General features: G+C 34.3%; 1 protein-coding gene across 1 annotated transcript in view; it reads right to left on the bottom strand.

The window, feature by feature from the left end:
- Positions 1 to 21,369, bottom strand: part of LOC105885282 (uncharacterized) — an 87,549-nt gene that overhangs the window by 31,951 nt on the left and 34,229 nt on the right. Inside the window, exon 3 of the mRNA XM_075999534.1 lies at positions 19,514 to 19,555. Within this exon, the coding sequence (XP_075855649.1) occupies positions 19,514 to 19,555 (42 nt within the window). The remainder of the gene's footprint in view (positions 1 to 19,513; positions 19,556 to 21,369) is intronic.

Here is a 21,369-nt window from a genome sequence, read left to right as displayed (position 1 = left end):
CACCAACCAACATCAGGCAACCAATATGACAGAAGAGGAATTTCGTATGTGGATCATAAGAACACTCACCAACCTGCAACAACAACTCAATAACCAATACAAAGAAACCACAAAAAGCCTCCAGGACCTAGAAGAAAAGTTCACTAAAGAAATAGACACAATGAAGAAAAGATTAACCGAACTCCTGGAAAAGAAGAATCATATCAGGGAACTACAAAATGCAGCAGAAAGCCTCAAGAACAGGGTAGATCAAACAGAAAAAACAATCTCAGAGATTGAAGATAACATCCTCCAACTAAATAAAACCATCACAAAGATAGAGCAGAGAAACAAGAAAAAAGAGCAAAGCCTATAAGAGATGTGGGATTATGTGAAGAAATCTAATGTGAGGGTCATAGGGTTACCAGAAGGGAAAGAAGACAACACCCAAAGGTTGGACAAACTATTTGAAGATATAATAGAGGAAAATTTCCCAGGCCTTGCTCAAAATCTCTATATACAAGTTCAAGAAGCTCAGAGAACCCCTGGGAGATTCAATGCAAACAGGAAGACGTCACGACATGCAGTCATCAGACTGACCAAAATATCAACTAAAAAGGCCCTTCTCAGAGCTTTAAGAAGAAAGAAGCAAGTGACATACAAGGGAAAGCCAATTCGCATAACACCAGACTTCTCTAATGAGACTTTACAAGCAAGGAGAGACTGGGGCCCCATTCTCACTCTTCTGAAACAAAACAATGCCCAGCCTAGAATCTTATTCCCTGCAAAACTAAGCTTCATATATGAAGGAGAAATAAAGACATTCTCAGACAAGCAAAGTCTCAGAGAATTCACCAAGACAAGACCAGCCCTACAAGAACTACTGAAAACAGTGTTACGCACAGAGCACCATAATAAAAACTCACAAATATAAAAACAACCAAAACCCAAAGATTAAAGGCCAGATAATACAATGGCTCAAGAGAGAAATCAAACCAACAACATCCAACCCAAGAAAATGAACAGTAATCTCCCTTACCTATCAGTTCTCTCAATAAATGTGAATGGCTTAAACTCTCCACTCAAGAGACATAGGCTGGCTGAATGGATAAGAAAATACAGGCCAAGTATATACTGTCTTCAGGAAACACATCTAACCTGCAAGGATGCATATAGACTAAAAGTAAAAGGGTGGAGATCAGTATTCCAGGCAAGTGGAAGCCAAAAGAAGGCTGGCGTGGCAGTTCTAATTTCAGATGATTTAGTTTTTGAACCGACAAAAGTAGTGAAAGACAAAGAGGGTCATTATATAATGGTGAAGGGCACACTTCAACAAGAAGAGATAACAATTTTAAATATATATGCACCCAACTTAGGTGCACCCAGTTTCATAAAGCAAACCTTACTGGATCTAAGCAAATGGATTAATAGCAACTCCATAATCACTGGAGATTTCAACACCTCACTGATGGCACAAGACAGATCCTCCAAACAGAAAATTAATAAAGAAATAAGGAACTTAAACAAAACCCTGGAACAATTGGGTCTGACTGACATCTATAGGACATTCTACCAAAAATCCACTGAATATACCTTCTTCTCATCAGCTCACGGGACATTCTCTAAGATTGACCATATCCTAGGACACAAAGAAAATCTCAAGAAATTTAAAAAAATAGATATCATACCATGTACCTTCTCAGATCACAGTGGAATAAAACTAGAAATCAACCCTAACAGAAACTCACATTTCTACACAAAAACGTGGAAACTAAACAACCTCCTAGTAAATGATTACTTCATAAATGAAGAAATCAAGATGGAAATAAAAAAAAATTCTATGAAGAAAACGACAATGGAGAGACAAGTTATCAACTCCTCTGGGACACAGCTAAAGCAGTTCTGAGTGGAAAGTTTATCTTCACAATAGCAACAAAGAAAATAAAATATCTAGCAATATATTTAACTAAGGAGGTAAAAGACCACTACAAGGAAAACTACAAAACACTGAGGAAGAGAATAGCAGAGGATGTAAACAGGTGGAAAACCATACCATGCTGATGGATTGGAAGACTCAATATTGTTAAAATGTCCTTACTACCCAAAGTGATCTACAGATCCAAGACAAACCTTATTAAAATACCCAACATCGTTTTTTGCAGATCTAGAAAAAATAATTCTACACTTCGTATGGAATCAGAGAAGACCCCATACGGCAAAGGCAGTCTTAAGCAAATAGATCAAACTGAAAGTCATCAATTTACCAGACTTCAAGCTACACTGCAAGGGTACAGTAACTAAAACAGCATAGTAATAGCACAAGAACAGAGACATACACCTTTGTGAAAGGACTGAGAACCCAGATATAAAACCATTCTGATATAGACATTAAATCTTTGACAAAGCAGACAAAAACATACTCTGGGGGAAAATAATCCTTATTCAATAAATGGTGCTTGGAAAATTGGACAGTCACATGTAAAAGATTGAAAGAGGATCTGCACCTATTACCTCTCACAAAAATAAACTCATGGTGGATAATATACTTAAACCTAAGGCATGAAACTATCAGAATTGCAGAAGAAAATGTTGGAAATTCTCTTATAGACATTGGCACAGGGAAAGAATTTATGAAGAAGACCCCAAAGGCAATCACAACAACTACAAAAATAAATAAATCGAACCTAATCAAATGAAAAGGCTTCTACACAAACAAGGAACATGAGCAAACAGACATTCAACAGAATGGGAGAAAATATTTGCATGTTACACATCTGATAAGGGGCTGATAACTAGAATCTATATAGAACTCAAGAAAATCAGCAAGAAAAAATCAAACAACCCTATCAAAAAGTGGCTAAAGGACATGAACAGAGACTTTTCAAAAGAAGATAGAGTAATGGCCAACAAACATATAAAAAATCCTCAACTTCTCTAATTATTAGGGAAATGCAAATCAAAACCACAGGGAGATATCACTTATCTCTGGTGAGAATGGCCTTTATCAAACAGTCCCAAAACAGTAAGTGTTGGCATGGATGCGGAGAGATCGGAACACTACTACAATGCTGGTGGGACTGCTAACTAGTACCACCTCTGTGGAAAGTAATATGGAGATACTTCAAAGAGCTACAAGTAGAACTACCATCTGATGCAGCAATCCCAATTACTGGGCATATACCCAAAAGAACAAAAGACATTCTATAAAAAAGACATCTGCACTCGAATGTTTATAGCAGCACAATTCACAATTGCAAAGATATGGAATCAACCCAAGTGCCCATCAATATATGAGTAGATTAATAAAATGTGGTATATGTATACCATGGAGTTCTATTCAGCCACAAAAAACAATGATATAGCACACCTCTTGTATTATCCTGGATAGAGCTAGAACCCATCCTACTAAGTGAAGTATCCCAAGAATGGAAAAATAAGTACCACATGTACTCACCATCAAATCGGTTTTAACTGATCAACACTTAAGTACACATACAGCAATTACATTTTCAGGTGTCAGTCAGATGGGAGGGGGGCAAAGGGAGTATATAGACACATAACAAGTACGGCGCACACCGTCTGGGGGATGGACATGCTTGGAGCTCTGACTTGGGTGGGGCAAGAACAACAACATAGGTAACCTAAATATTTGTATCCCCATAATATGCTGAAATAAGAAAAATAATAAATAATAAAAATACAAAAATAAATAAATAAAAATTTAAAAAGTCAAGTCCATAGAAGCAGAAAGTAGAATGGTGGTTACCAAAGGCTAGGAGTAGAGGTTAGGAAGATTGGAGAGATATTTATCAAAGGACAACAGAATTTCATTTACACAGGATCAGTAAGTTCAAGAATAGAGACATAGACCTTTGGCAAAGGACTAAGAATCCAGAGATGAAATTATCTACATATGGTAATCTAATCTTTGACCAAGCAGACAAAAATATACAATGAAGAACAGAATCCCTCTTCAATAAATGGTACTGGGAAACCTGGATAGCTACATGCAGAAGATTGAAACTGGATTCCCACCTCTCACTTACAAAAATCAATTCCAGATGCATAACAGACTTAAACCTGGAGCATGAAACCTTAAGAATTCTAAAAGAAAATATAGGGAAGACTTTCAGATATCAGCCTATGCAAAGAATTTATGAAGAAAACACCCAAAGTAATCACAGCAGCAACAAAAATAAATAAATGGGAACTGATAAAATTAAAAACCTTTTGTAAAGCCAAGAAAACTATCATTAGAGCAAACAGAAAGTCTACAGAATGAGAGAAAATATTTGCTCTCTACACACCTGATGAAGGGTTGATATCAAGAATCTATCTAGAACTCAAAAAATCAACAAGAAAAAATCAAACAACCCTATCAATAAATGGGCAAAGGACATGAACAGAAACTTTTCAAAAAAAGACAGAATAATGGCCAGCAAACATAAAAAATGATCAACATCTCTAACCATTAGGGAAATGCAAATCAAAACCACAATGAGATATCACCTAACCACAGTGAGATTGGCTTTTATCAAAAAATCCCAAAGCAACAAATGCTGGCAAGGATGTGGAGAGATAGGAACGCTCTTACGCTGGTGGTGGGACTACAAATTAGTGCAACCTCTGTGGAAGATAATTTGGAGATACCTCAAAGAGCTACAAGTAGAACTACCATTTCATCCAGCAATATCACTATTAGACATCTGCCCAAGGAAACAAAAGTCATTCTATAATAAAGACATCTGCATTAGAATGTTTATGGCAACACAATTCACCATAGCAAGGATATGGAAACAACCCATGTGTCTGTCAATCCATGAGTGGATTAATAAAATATGGTATATGTGTACAACGGAATACTACTCAATTATAAAAAACAACATTGATCTGGCACCTCTTATATTTTCCTGGATAGAGCTTGAGTCCATCCTCTTAAGTGAGGTATCACACGAATGGAAGAATAGGCACCACATGAACTCGCCGTCAAACTGACACTGACTGTTCAACACTAATGTACTCAACACAGTAATAATATTCTTTGGGGTTAGTGGGGATTTGGGGTGGTTAAACTCACAACTAGTGAATGTGGTGAATGTTACAGAGGAGGAAAGGACATGTCTCAAATCATGGTTGGGAATGGCAAAGTCATAACATGTAACCAAAATGTTTGTACCTCCATAATTTCCTGAAGTTAAAAAAAATAAGAAAAGGCAAAACATCATCTGAATCAATTTTTGTTCATATTGATATTCTTTTCTCTGTTTACCCTTCGCATGCCAGAGTTCTTAAAGTTGAAAATACCATTCACCATAGGCCTATGAACATATCCGCTATTTTATGAAGTGTGTATAAGAAGATCTCCCAAGTGTTGACCATGGGACGTGAGAGATCTGTTTCAGTTTAAAATTTCAATGCAATTATCACCTTAGAACTACATAGTTGGAAGCACCAAACAATCTCTAAGCCAAAATGGTTATCTTCTGTCATAACATAAAAGAAAAGATTTGATTACACTGAAGAATGTTCATTAGAAAACTCTTAATGGGCCACTCAGGATCTAACTGAGCCATGCATGTTGGCCCTAAAAAGAGCACTAAAGACATTTGTAAATAAAAAGAATCATAAAAATCCAAAGATCGTCTTACTATTTATTATATGAAACACTATATAAACAGATGGAAACATTTGCAATCTAGCAGCAACATAGAAATTAAACTTATTATATTACTAGGTCATTAAATATGAAATGTCCAATTTTGAATCAAACCTTTAGTTTATTATATCTCAAACAAGAAGCAGTACAATTAATCAAAGCATGAGCCTAAACTATCAACATAGTTTTGCCATCTTAATCGTAGCTTGTTTATGCCAGCAGGAAAGAAGCCTACAGAGAGACTGGTGATGAAATTGCAAAGGCATTTTCCACAGATTGTTGTGAATTGAATATTTTTCCTTGAAAGAAGTGGTCCAAAGTCTGAAAGAAGTGGTAGCCAGTTGGTGCAAGTTCTGGTGAGTACAGTGGATGACACAGTGTTTGCAAGTACAGCCTCTATGGTTTGAGCAGTTGTTTGTGTGACATGTGATTCAGCGCTGTCTTGCAAGAGGATTGGCATGTCTTTATTGACCAATCTCGGCTGTTTAATCACAAGCATCCTCATCATTTTCATCTAATTCATTGCAGTAGACATGTAATTGACTGACCAGGTTTCATGAACCTGTAGTGAATAATACCAGCTCTGGACCACCAAACAGACACCATTAGCTTTTTTTGATGCATGTTAGGTTTTGGACTGTTTCAGCACTTCCTCTTTATCCAACATTGTTCTGAACACTTGTAATTGCCAAAAAGAATCCATTCTTCATCACTTGTAACAATACTGTGTAGAAATGGTTCACTTTTATGTCATGAAAGCAAAGAAAGGAAAGCCTGGAGACAATTCAAGTGGTACCCATCTATGCAGCTTCTTTACCTTGCTAATTTGTTTCAAATGGTCCAATACTATTGGAATACTAACATCAAACCATGCGGCTAAGTCGCACATAGGTAGAGATGGATTTGCTTCCACTATAATTTTTAGCTCATCATTATCCACATTGGTCTCAGGTTGCCCATGTGGCTCATTTTTAAGATTAAACTCACCAGAATGGAACTTCTCAAACCATCGATGTACTGTGACTTCATTAGCTACATCCTTCCCAAACACTTTGTAGATATTTTGAGCTGTTTGCACAGCATTGGTTCTCCAATGGAACTCATATTTAAAAATAACACAAATTTTTACTTATCCATGGTTTCACAGAAATTGCTCTAAAAACAAATTTGAAATATAATCATAAGCCAAGCCATGTGTTTGAAAAAATGAGGATGTACCTTCATGATAAAAATAAAACAAGAAGTGTCAAAGTCAAATATCAGAGATATCAACCATCAAACTTAGTATTTAAGGAAATCAGACATTTCATATTTAATAACCTAAATATCATAGGCAAATAATCTTTTTCACACTTGGCTTTAACATCTGCAAATAAGAAAGACAATAGTTATGCTCTCTAGTCACAGACTATTCATTGTGTGTCTATTCATGTTAGGCAGAGTGTGAGTGCACAGGTGTGAGTATGTGTGTGTGTAGGCATGTTCTAATTTAAATTAACAAAAACTTATGAGTTAGATATTATTAGTTCCAACTACCAGAAGAGGAAATCAAGTGATGTTAAATGATTTACTGAAATTGTGTATATGGTAATAGGTAGTGGTAGGATTTGACCCTGTATCTGCTGGACTTCAAAGATTATGCCTTGACCATTATATAATATTGTCTCTATCAAAATACAAAACAGTGCCTTTAAAACTACAATAACCTACAAACATATAAGTTAATATCATCATTATTGTAGTTAGACCTCAGATAACTAAATATGCAGTTGATCTAACCAGTAGAGAGGATGGAGCAGGAATCCTGGGCTAGATGACAACTCACGATTTTTCTCAAGCTCCAAAACTCTTTAGTTGGATGTGTACAATGATCTGTTTATCTACATGGTTTATTATAAGGGAGAAAGAATGATTTCCTTAAGCCATTTATCTCCTGGGTTTTGATGGGGATCCTAAGACGTCCTGTTGGAGATTTGCTAAGACTCATAGGCTTAGCATATAGTTGTAGTAATGGCTACGATTTATTATATGATATAGCAAGAATACACATAAGGATGATAAGAGAAAAATGACACTTGCAGAGTCTGAAGGAATGTATGGCAGGCTTTATTATGCTCTCTTCTTCCTATTGAGGGGTTACACAGTGTACACTTCGCTTAGCAGTGAAAATGAAGCAGCATGTATGGGATGTTTCTGCCCAAGGTGCCCATTAGAGGCTTAGCAGCCAAGGTTTTATTTTGGGGGTGGGGTTGGGTTGGGTGGAGGACTGGTCAAGTAGGCACCTAGTGTCTAGTACCTACTAAAATTTCAGACTCCCAGAAATAAGTGGGCTGTTTAGTACAAACCACATTGAACAAAATCTATAGGTACAGTGAACCACCGTTACTGAGTTAACAGAGAAAAGCCAAGTTTCCAAACTCCAGCCAAGGCCTAACTCTCACAATCAGACTTTTATAAGAATGGTAGTCTCAGTTCTGCTATGTTAGCTTTTTTTCACACCACCACTGCCTAAATGGCCTCCTTTCCAAGCATTAAGCAAAATAAATTTTAAATGCATCTTCAATACTATCAAAGAAATAAGTATCTTCCCTGTGGCAACTGAATAGATAATGAGAGATGTGGAGTAGGTGGCAGCACTTAAGACAGGAATCAAATTTCTATGCTGGAGAAAAAAAATTATTTTCAGTTAACAATATTTGAAGAATTTAAGCCTACATTACTTAATCCTGTTAAAGTGGTCTATTAGGCTCAGGCATTGCAAGCTGTCTACTTTCTTAAGTTGTTTCTTTTTCCTTTTTCTTTTTTTTATTTCAAAATATTAAGGGGTACAGATGTTTTTGATACATGACTTGAGTCATGGCTATAAATGTGCTCAGCATCCAAGCAGAGTTCATTGTACCCATTAGGTGGATTTTTGTCCTTCACCTCCTGCCCCGCCCCTGCTTGTTTGTCAATGACTTTTACTTTCCTCTGTGTATATGTGTGCCCCATCAGTTAGTTCTAATTTATTAGAGAATATATGTGGTGTTTGTTTTCCCATTCTTGAGATACGTCACTTAGGATAATGGTCTCCAGTTCCTTCCAAACTGCTACAAAAGGAATTAATTTATACTTTCTTATGGCTGAGTAATACTCCATGGTATATCAACCTAAGTACCCATCAGTTCATGAGTGCTTTCTTAAGTCTTGAACTAAATCCTGTCTGGGAACCATATTTGAACTACTAATGATAAACCACAAAGCTCAATTTGATAGTGAATTAGGAGGATACTCTCTTTTGGAAAAAATGGTTTTAGAATAGTAGGCTAGAAGAATATACCACATTAATAAAATAAGCCACTACCAGAAATTTTACATATTCTTCCTACCAATGTCTCTTTAACTTTCATACAAAGATGATAAGAAACCCTTATTAAAAATATAGATTCCAAGTCCACTTCATTTGAAAATTCTGGAGAAATAGTATAACAATACAGCTTTATGGTTAAAGGTACCGATTTTTGAACTAAACTTACTGGATTCACAACTTATCTCTACCACTTAAAAGCTGTAAATTAATTATTCTCTGTGTGCCTCAGTTACTTCTTGTATAAAATGGGATAGTGATAGAACATTACCTCATAGGATTGTTGTGTGGATTAAAAGAGTTAATATATGCAAAGCAGAGCCTGGTGTGTATGTGAAAATACATATACATATTTGCATATATAAATGCATATATAGATTATACACTTGCAATATATGTAAAAGTGACTCATATAAAAACATAAGATAATTATTCATTATTATTAATATTATTCAATAGGTGTAGGGTAGGGCCCAAGAATCTATATATGTACTTAACAAGTGCTCCAAGTGATAGATATGAGCAAGCAAGTATGAGAAATTCCACATTAGAATGTGAAAGTGGAGCTGTCCTATGGGATAAGGATATAAAGAGTTAGTAATTAAGACAGTGTGGCATTGGTATAGGAATAAACAAATTAACCAATGGAACAACCTAGAGTAACCAGAAACTGATACATGTATATACAAAACTTTGATACAAGTAGTGTTGCAAAAGAATTGAGAAATAGCAACTATTCAATAACTGGTATTTAAAAAATTGGTTATTCATTCTGGGAAAAATAAAATTATATATCTATCCTATCTTATGTAAAAATTTAGCTATATTAATAACATAAATGTAAAATGCAAAAATTTTAAAAATAAATACTGGAAAATGACTTTCTGATCTTGGGATAGTAAAGAATCTCTTAAGTAATACACAAAAAGCACTAGACAATTTTTTTTACAAGATGGCTGACTAGAGGCTTTTCCAGAACGCCTCATCCACTTAGAAGAACCAAAATAAAAAGCGAACACGAGACTTCAACAGCAAAGTGACAGGAAACTCCAGAATCTAGGAAGGAGAATGAGGATAGGCAGTAAAAGTGGCTGGAACCAGTTAACAACAGGGAGTGAATACACAATATGGGAGAGGGTAAGTGAGTATCTCTCTGTGGTTCACTTTCTGACTGGGGAATCACGTAATCCAGGCCATGAGAGAGCACCTTGACCCTTCCAATCCCTATATCTAACTTCAAGAGGGGCTGGGAGGATCTGAGGAGGAACAGCTCTGGGAAGTGTCCCACACACTCCCAGACCTGAGTGGCTATAGTAGGATGCCATTTTGGATTCTGGCCCTTAGCAAGCTGTTCAGGTTCCTGGGACCTAGCAGTGGCAGCAGTCTTTGGCATTACATAGACTCAGGTTGAGGCTTGGTGAACTACTGCTTGAGCAGAGGATGGGTTCCCACAGCCAGAATTGAAAAAGGAGTGTAGCACGTGCTCCAATAGGTAACTCTGAAATGGCTCCCCCACCTGGGACTAGAGCAGGAGGAGAGTTGGAAAAGAGATATGGTATTGAGCCAGGTGTGACTCCTACAGTCTGGGGCTTTGTTGTAGACTAGAAGTAAATTACAGTGCCTAAGTAAATAGCCACATAGGCTGACACAGGACAGGGGAGTCAGTCTCACAGGGACTGGGACATCAGAGGGAAATATGTTTCACTCCCAATAACCAAGGTTGTCACACTGGGACAGTTCTTATTTTCTCATGCTGAGACGGTCTAACAGTGGTTGCCCTGAACCCAGATATTTCTCCAAGGCTGTTGCATTCACTGGCCATTAGGGGCCCTGAATGCAAGCTTCCTTTGTTCAGCTTCACTGCCCCCCACCTCAGATGAAGTGAGAGATCCAGCCCAGTCCACCACTAGGAACACCCGAGCACTTCTCCTGGGAAACAGAGAGAGAGGTTGTGCATAAATCCTAGTGCCATCACCACAGCTGGCTCTTACCTGCAAGGGCTACCTACTGACCTGGAGGCCAACCCACACAGCCATTGCAACAATTCCTAATATAAGAGCACAGGATGTGGGAATTAGAAGAGATTCTTATAAGCTCTGCTATCCCCAGTGTCATACCATCCAAGCTTCCCAGGAGATCATGAGCCTGCTCACCTTCCCTATACACCACTACTACAAGTGGCATTCTGGAAAGATGCCGCTGTAAGGCTATTTATAACCAAAGAAATCACACAGAGTCATTGGCACTACACACATACAGAAGCGAAGCCAAATGGTTTTACCCAACGTACATCATAATCATATCTTTAAAGAAAAAAAATGTCCTACCCAATAAAAGTAAACTCAAAAATGAGAAGCAACTGTTCCTCCAGTTGCTTGTAAATCAAAATAAAGATACAAAAAGCAAGAAAAAGAAAGGTATTATTATATCCTCAAAGTAAAACAATAATTCTCCAGCAATAGATCCTCAGAAAGAAATAATCAAAATGTCAGATAAAAATTGAAGGACAAGTTTGCAATCTATTTTATTAGACAACTAATATTCTCAAGTTAATTCAAAGAAAAAATGTGTACCATAATAAGCTTATCTAATTAAATATTGCTATTTATGTTATTTATTATTAACTAATATAATAATGGAGAAATTTTAAAACAATATTACTAACAAGCTCTTATGTTTATTATGATAAAAATAACTGGGTTTTAAAATTCATTTAAAAAATGTAGTTAATATTTAAATTCACCAAGTGGGAAAAAGTAAACAACCACACAAATCAATATATGAACTGTAAAACACATGAATTGTAAAATATACAAAACTAAAGAGTGTCTTTGCCACTATCTTATAATACTCTTATTCCTCCTTTTTGTTCATTAATTATTCAGGAATAATATATTTTTAAAAAACATGAACGTTAACCCTTCAGTCTTAGGTACTCAGGTTTGAGTATGCACATTTTCTAAGTTTTCCAGACTCAAGCATTGAGTACTGAGGATTGAAATGTTAACTTTCATATACTTATGAGTTAGTTTCTTCATGGAGTATCCAGAATGACATAACATAGGTAAAAATTCCATAGAAATGCAAGGTGCAAAAATGTGGAATAGTTCACAGTTCTCTCAGAAGAACCTAGAAAAGAGTCACACAAGGTGGGAGAAGTAGTATATTTAGCTTTGAAAACAGACAAATATATACAGAATAATAAAAAAAAACTTTTCCATAAATTATAATTTTGTTTTCTATTACTTAAAATGATGTTGCTTTTGAATAGCCTTATGACAATAAAAAATAAATAAAACTTTCCACAACTGTCAGTCATGTACTAACTTCTGGATTTAATTCTACATGCACAAGTCCTTCATAAGTGTGTGTTTGTGTGTGTATGTGTATGGCATGGAGCCAGTCTTGAGCTAGTCAAAAAATGCTTGCATAATAAGATCTTATTTTTATACTAGGGAATATAGTGCAACAAAAGTTACTAATTATAAAGCCTAAAATGATGCATAGATTAATTATCAGTGATAAATAGCTTAATTGTAGATAGCATACATTTCTCTTCATTAGTGATATAAGGTCTATCAGTGGTCATAAAGTCAGTACCCAGTATGTGGTAATGCTCATCAGTCAATCCTCATTAAATTCAGTTAACAGAACTAAAAGAATGGACTACCTCATTAAGATTCTGAGGAAAGGGCCAGAAATATATTAGTACAACATGTAAGAAAGATGATAGAATCCTGCACAATATTCTTAGAAGACAGAAGATAATTATTGTGATGAACATTTACATTTATCACCTGGGGACACATAACAGTCACACACAGATAAAATTGAACATAAGAAACATGTTCAAACTAAATCCTCTCTTAATTATAATACATCCCTCTCCCATGCCCAAACAAGGATTTACACTAGGCCTACTGAGGTTCAGTTGGTATGAGGACTAATTTGGCACACACTTCAATGATAGTCACCTATCATGTGTATTTATCATGTATGCCACCACCATTACACATATACACACACATGCATACTCTTGCTATTATGTGGACTAGATGTCTACAAAGAGCTCTGCATTGTCTTAAACAGAAAAAGCTTTTATTATGTATACACACACATTTAGCAAAAGGGCAGAAGAGCAGAGTTAAGCCGAGGTCACTATTAATAGAAATGAAACCTAAGGTGTTTTTCCTTTGCTTTTCCTGGGACCTTTTTCACACACTAGGGAAAAGCAGTAAATTTAATAGAAATACTATGACTCTATTTTTATGACTGAGTAGTACTCCATGGTGTGCATATACCACATTTTATTAATCCACTCATATATTGATGGGCACTTGGAGTGTTTCCACATCTTTTCAATGGTGAATTGTGCTGCTATAAACATTTGAGTTCAAGTGTCTTTTTTATAAAATGTATTTTTGTCCTTTGGGTAAATATCCAGTAGCAGGATTGCTGGATTGAATGGTAGGTCTACTTTTAGTTCTTTGAGGAATCTCCATACTGTTTTCCACAGACTTTGCACTAGTTTGTTGCTCCACCAATAGTGTATAAGTATTCCTTTCTCTCCACATCCATGCCAGAATCTATTGTTTTGGGACTTTTTAATTAAAGCCATTGTCACTGGAGTTATGTAATATCTCATTGTGGTTTTGATTTGCATTTGCCTGATGATTAGTGATGTTGAACATTTTTCCATATGTTTAGTGGGCATTAGTCTATCTTCTTTTGAAAAGCTTCTGTTCATATTTTTGCCCACTTTTTAATGGGGTTGTTTGCTTTAATCTTGCTTATTTTCTTGAGTTATTTGTAGATTCTGGTTATTAGCCCTTTATCAGATATATACCTTATAAATATTTTCTCCCATTATGTAGGTTATCTATTTGGTATATTGATTATTAGCTGTCCAGATGCTGTTTAACTTAATCAAGTCCCATTTTTTAAAATTTTGTTGTTGCTATAATTACCATTGGGGTTTTCTTCATAAATTCTTTGCACAGGCCAGTATCTAGAAAAGTTTTTCCAACATTTTTTAATAGAATTATTATGGTTTCATGCCTTACTTTTAAGTTTTTTATCCATCTTGAATTAATTTTTGTGAGTGGTGAGACATATAGATCCTGTTTCAATCCCACTCTGGGTATTTATCAAAAGGAAAATAAGTCATTTTATTAAAAATATGCCTGCATGTGAATGAATGTTTTTTTTTGTAGCACAATTCACAATTGCAATGATGTGGAATCAACCCATATTCCCATCAATTCATGAGTAGATTAACAGAATATGTCATATACAGAATACTACTCAGCCATGAAGAAGGATGAATTAAGGCATTTTGCAACAATTTGGATGGAACTGGAGACCATTACCCTAAGTGAAGTACTTCAAAAATGGAAAAACAAACACAACATGTACTCACTATTAAATTGTAACTAACCAATGAGCATACATGGGCACAGAGGGAAATAAAACACAGTGGAAATCTAGCAGGGGGAAGGGGGAAGGAAAGGATGGGTGAAAACCTACCTAATGGATACAATGAACACTATTTGGGTGATGGACACACTTATAACCCTGACTGAAGCATAACAAAAGCGATCCATGGAACCAAAAATATTTGTACTCCCATAATATTTCAAAATGATTAAAAGAAAACTGATGTCAAAAATTGATATAAAAACATGCTGAGTGTAAAAGGCCTTATGCAAAACAGCATATAATGTAAAATTCCATTTTCAAAACTAAAGTGAGGTGGAAGAAAAAAGTCAGAACTGTGGTTGCCTCCTGGTGAGGGGTTGGAAGTTGGGGAGAAAGCATCAGGGATGATTCAGCATGAGCAAGGGGGAACTTTCTGAATTAAGAGTAATGTTCTTTATCTTCATAGAGGTTTGGCTTAAACAGGTGTGTCTATTTGTCAAAACAAAGAATGATATACTTAAGATTTGTGCATTTCATTTTTGTCAATTTTATTTAAAATATCAAACTGAAACCAGTATTGAAGTTCCTTTAATGATATGCTCGTCGACATGTTTGTGGTGATGTGTATTGATTTCTGCAACTTACTTTGAAGTATATCATAAAAATTAGATGAATTGGTGGATGGATAGAGTAATGGGTAGATGGATGGATATGTTATAAAGCAAATACAGTAAAATGTTATCGGTAGATTCCAGGTAGTATTTATATGGATGTTTACTTTAATTCTTCCAACTTTTCTGTATGTTCAAATTTACAAGTCAAATATTGAAGGAAAGAAACTTAAGTCTTTATAATGGTTCATTGCTTATAGAATCTGCCTCCCCCTCCACTATTTTCTCTTAGGCCTCAACTTCCATTATTCTTCCCCCTCTCCCCTCCTATATCATGCTTCAGCTGCATTGGCCTTCTTGTTATTCTTGAAACATCAGGCATGCACCTCACTTATACCCTTTGACTTTTATGTCCTCCACTTAGAACACATTTCTCCCAGATTTCAACATGGTTTACGGCCTGATCATCACTCACCTTCTTCATGTCTTTGCTCAATTTACCCTTTCATTGAGGTCTTCTCTAACATTTAAGCCTGCATGCCAGCATTTGACCATAATTTTTCATTTTAGTTTTCTTTGTAGCACTTATTACTATCTGACATACTGTATTTTTCACTTTATTTATTTGTAGATTCAAATTTAACAAAGGCAAAGATTTGCGTCTATTTTCTCCCCAGCATGTTGAACAATACCTGGCACATAACATGTGTTCAGTAAAAATTTGTTGAATGAATTAATTAGACTTGTAAAAGAGCTGAATAAGTGGTAATGGTGAAATTTAATAGGGCCAGTTGTATAACTTTTATATAACATACTAAAGTACAAGAAGGGGGAAAATGACAGTGGCTGTGGAAAAATTATGAATGAATTTTAGTCAAATTAAATGAGTTAACATATCAATGTCTGAACATGGTAAATGCTATGCAAGTATGTGTGATTATTCTTTATTGTTTGGGCAAGGTTTGCAATCTCGCATCAGCAGCGTTATAGGAGATTTCTAAAAGAAAACAACAAATTAATTCTATCTCACACCACATTAATAAGAATAGCATTTAGAATAAGAGAATAGAAAGACTATGCTGGCCATCAAAGCTCTGAGCACCAATATGTTCTGAATAACTCATAAAAAGGGAGCATAGATATCTTGTACCATATTTGTATTGGAGCAACTATAATGGTAAGGATAATTGAAGGTGTTTATTTGAGGAAGAGAATATTTTTGTATTGAAATATCTGAAGAAGGGTCATTTGGAAGAATTGTTCCCTTAGTTTTGTCAACCCTTGGGAGCTGAAATAAGAACAGTGGGTGAACACTGTGGAATAATAGATTTTATAACAGTATAAGAGAAGATTTTCCAATATTAGCTATCTAAACATATGATCACCTTCCCAGATAGATAGGATTCTCTGAACTGCAGATATATGAACATAGGCTGTGCAAAGGTGTGATATATATATATATATATATATATATATATATATATATATATATATATATATAACATGGGATATGGTGCTACAGTAACCTGAATCCAAATTGCTATGTACAACTTATTAGTTGTGTGACCTTGAGCAAGTGACTTAAACTCTATAAGCCTCAGTTTCCTCATCTGTAAAATGTACTTCAACATTGTAGGGGTTATGGGAATAAAATGAAATTAAATGAATGTTAAGAATCAAACACTACATTTGGCACATATTAGGCCCTCTTTAATATCTGAGAGGTGATTAAAATACTAGAGTGTATGGATAGACTAAAACCAAAGTGCTTTTGAAGTCTAAGAATTTTCGATTCCTTGATATTATGCATTTAACTTGAGGTATACCAAAAATTGGATCCCTGAGCTGACATCTAAGTCAATATATAAACAATTTGTATTTTTCTAAGGAGAGCCAAATATTAGTGTTAGATAATAGGCACTTAGCAAGTTAGAACTTTACCCTATGTTTTAAAAACAAGCAGAATTTTCCCTTTCTTCTGCATGTCTATCCATCACTTAATATAAATAAAATTTCTGAAGAAGCATATCATGGAGAGAAGACATAACTATAATAGTAAAGCCTGAGTAGTGTTGCGAGAGACACATACAAGTCCCTTTAGAATTTAGGTGTTTTTATTAGTTTCGAAAGGCTGACATGTTTTAATAGCATATACATTCTCCAAGTCAATGAAAATTTCCTGTATTTCACATCAATACTTTACTTTCAGGTCCCATATAGAATAGTGAGAGAGAAAAACAGCAATAAAAAGTAGAAATAATTAGGAAGAGAAAATATGAAGGATAAAGAAAAATAAAATGGGAAAAGAAGGCACGGCGTGCTTAGATAAAACAGGATGGAAAATAAAGAATAGATAGTGTATGCTTATTAAATAAACACCATTAAGGAAACACATTTTAAAATCTACTTCTCCATATTTAAGAATTAACATCTACAAGAAATCTCAACATTTGTTTCATTTATATAACATGTAGTCATTACAACTTTCCAGTCTATAAAAGTCCCTCTTGTATTATCATGGGTGGAACTGGAGACCATTCTCCTAAGCGAAGTATCACAATAATGAAAAATCAAGCATCAAATGTACTTACCATCAAATTGGTATTAACTAATCAACACTTAAGTGCTCATAAAGTAGTAACATTCGTTGGGGGTCAGACAGATGCTGGTGGGAGGGGACAGGTATATTCACAACTAATGGGTGCAGAGAACACCATGTGGGGGATGGACATGCTTGAAGTTTTGACTTGGGTGGGGCAAAGGCAATATATGTAACCTAAACATTTGTACCCCTGTAATACATGGAAATAAAAAAATTAAGAATAAATAAATAGGTGTTTTTTATGATTTTTAAGATAGGATAATCTCAAACACAAGACATCCTCTGAGTTGATAATAAAAAAGATGCAATGATGATTTATGGCAAATACATAATGTGGAGTCACCTTCATTTTCAACTACATCTTTGGTGGCTCCCAGTTTCTTATTAAAGTCAAATTCATCCTATACTTAACTAAAACAAATGCTTCAAGAGCTAAGTTGCTTGTTCCTGGTAACAACTGTCAAGTAGCCTATTTTCCACATCTTTCTTTTTCTTCTACAGTCTCCCCTTTAAGAACTCAATGTCCCTGTGCTTTATTTCAACTTGTCTTTAAAAAAATCTGTCTTTCAGAAAGGACCCAAAAAACTATCTTGTACTTAAAAGGAAAACATGAGTTACTTAATGTCTATTTTATAGGAAATTTTCATTTTGAAAAGGAACAAGTCTTAAAGCCAAAGAAATTACTTTTAAATATCAGCAAACTGGCAAAGGGAGTACATTTCTAAGGAAGAAATGTCATCTCTTCCATATGATATTATGTTAAAAACAAAATTGGTATGAGGTGCTTTCTTTCGGCATGAACAACTGCCAAGCAATGGATTCAAAAATGAACAAACAAGCAAACAACAAAAAAGAAAAAATGAAAATATGCTCTTAAGTCATTTACAATGATGATGGCAATGTTTGAGCCTCTTAAGCTTCCTTCAAATGAATACTAGCTTGATCCAGAAAGGAATAAATATAACAAATTAATAAAAATATTCTAATTAATTTATAACAAAAATAAATTTTTCTAATGTTTCAGCCACATCTAAAATATCTCAGGCAATCTGTAAGTCTAGAGAGTACTATCAGAATTTTCCTTTCTAAACAAAGAACAAACATAGGTACCCAGGGCAATAGGTATAGACTCAAGGTTTGTATTGGAGGGACTTATTGAAGAAAAGTACTTTCCCAACAGTGGTATTTTCATGAAAATAAATTTCTCCATGCCAATTATTGACATAAGTAATTTCAATGAATTATTTTTTATTTCATAATATTATGGGGGTACAAACACTTTGGTTATATATATTGCCTTTACACCACCTGAATTAGAGATATAAATGTGCCCATCTGCCAGAAAGTGCGTGCCACACCCATTAGGTTTGAATTAACCCATCCTCTCCTCCCTCTTCAATGAATTTTCAAAGAATTTTTATAAAATGTATTAAGGCCTGTTCTCTCAGGCAATTCAAAACCCCAAAGAACAGTTATAGATTGTACCAAAAGAAAACTTCACACAAGAAAATTATTTCATAAAGGAAGATTGTTCCAAATCATAAATGTAAATAAAAAAAATAGTTTTTGTTTTTATTTCAGAATATACTGAAAAGATACTGCTCACAATTGTTCATTATATTGTACTTTCTTCACTGAGTTCATGGTTTGTTTTTCTCTCATATTATAGAATATTTTCTTCTATAAGAAAATATTTAGTATTTTCCTTGGTTTGTCTAATTTAAATGTATGTTACCTAATAACCCAAAATTTGTTTTAAGCATTCACTATATATGTATGCCTCTTAATTTTTATGTGGAGTAATAAAGGATATATAATTATTTAGTACCCTAGTATCAAGAATAATTTAATGCCTTTGAAATATTTTATTTTACAAAACAAAATCTAAGAAAGCCACTTACCACATCTATCATATCAGATTCCATTTCATGGCTGAGATCAGGCTATAAGAAAAAGAAAAAGAAGTTAGTGTCTAATTGTTAATATGAAATCTCTTTGCTATTTAAGTGTACAGAATAAATATTAACTATAAATACAAATGTGTTTAAAATAATCTATTCATTTCTAAGTTACAGAAGGTCATTCTTTTATCCATTTACATTTATTGTGATTATGATACATTTGGACTTATTCTACCATCTTAGCTTATGTCTTCTATGTACCAAGTTTTATTCTTGGCCCACTTTCCTCCTCTTCCCTACATTTTATTAATATTAAATTTTCTTCATTCCCTTTGTTTCCTATTTTGCTGGAAGGACATTCCACATTCTATTTATATACCTTTAACCTAAGAGTTTTAACATGAATAGCAGATTTATTCTGATTAGTCAACACATATATCCTTCTCTGATCAGTATGATGCCCTTAAAACCCTCATACTTCTGTTTCTTTTCTTTTATCTCTTGTGCTATCATTGTCCAATATTTTAGTTCCATCTTCTTCAACTGCCAAAATTAGTCTTCTTTAACTGCCAAAGCTTATAAAGATAAACGTTTTAATGATTTTCCTGTTCACCATAGCTTCTTTTTAAATACTCCATTTATTTCATAATTAATAACATACAAGTTCATTAATCATAATTATACAACTTTATGATATTTTTACATATGTATGTAACTGCATGATCACAACAGAAGTAAGAATATAGAACTTTTCCAGCACCCCATAAAGTTTCCTGCATGCTCCTTCCCAGTCTTTACTCCAAGTGGTAACCAACATTCTTAATTATCTCATAATTATATTTTTTTCCATTTTGACCTTCATATATATGGTAAATATTTCTTTCCCTCTGGTTTCTTTCACTCACCATACTATCTGGAATAGTCATCTGGGTTGTTGAACACCACCTATTTTTGGTTTTACATGATATTAAATATATTTTTCTATTCTTTCAGTTTCAATACTTCTGTATCCATATATTTAGAGTTTAAGTTTTATAAAAATCATTTATATCAATTTTAATACAGAATTAGAATGTTCATCTTTTAAATGGAGTGTTAATCTATTTAAATTTCCTATAACACCTAAGTGGACATATAGGAATAACATCTATGGGGCGTCAGGCAGATGCGGGGGAGGGGATGGGTATATTCATATGTAATGAGTGTGATGCACACCAACTGGGGGATGGACACCCTTAAAGCTCTGACTCGAGGGGGGCGGGGAGGCAAGGACAATATATGTAACCTTAACATTTGTACCCCCATAATATGTTGAAAAAAATAAATTTAAAAAAAAAGCTATTTAAATTTAGGGTAATTGTTGATACAGATACATTTATATGTGTCATTTTTACAATATTTGCTTTTTTCCATTTGTTATCTGATTCTTTATTCCTCTTCCTTGTATGATTTTTGATTAAATATTTGTATTCTATTTCTTCTCATTTATTAGGTTTTGATTTATGCCATTTTTTACCATTATTTCCATGGATACTATACAGCAGGTTTTTAAAATATGTTTTGCAATACTCTATGCATTCCCAAGATCTTTTCAGGGGGTTCATGAGTTAAAAATTATTTTTATAATAATACTAAGAGAGTATTTGCCTTTTTCACTCTCATTTTTAATTAATATAAAGTGTACTATTACAGAGGGCTATGACATATGATATTACAAAATGTTAAATGCAAAGCAAATATGACTATCCAGCCATCTTCTATTAAACCAGAAATAAAAACATTTGAAAAATATAAAATGATACAACTCTTCTGCTTAATTTTTGTTTGATTTTTAAAAGTAGTTATTTAAAAAAAAA

Source organism: Microcebus murinus, chromosome X (genome assembly GCF_040939455.1).
Source record: "Microcebus murinus isolate Inina chromosome X, M.murinus_Inina_mat1.0, whole genome shotgun sequence".
Classification (NCBI taxonomy): domain Eukaryota; kingdom Metazoa; phylum Chordata; class Mammalia; order Primates; family Cheirogaleidae; genus Microcebus; species Microcebus murinus.
This window is presented reverse-complemented; position numbering and strand designations above follow the sequence as displayed.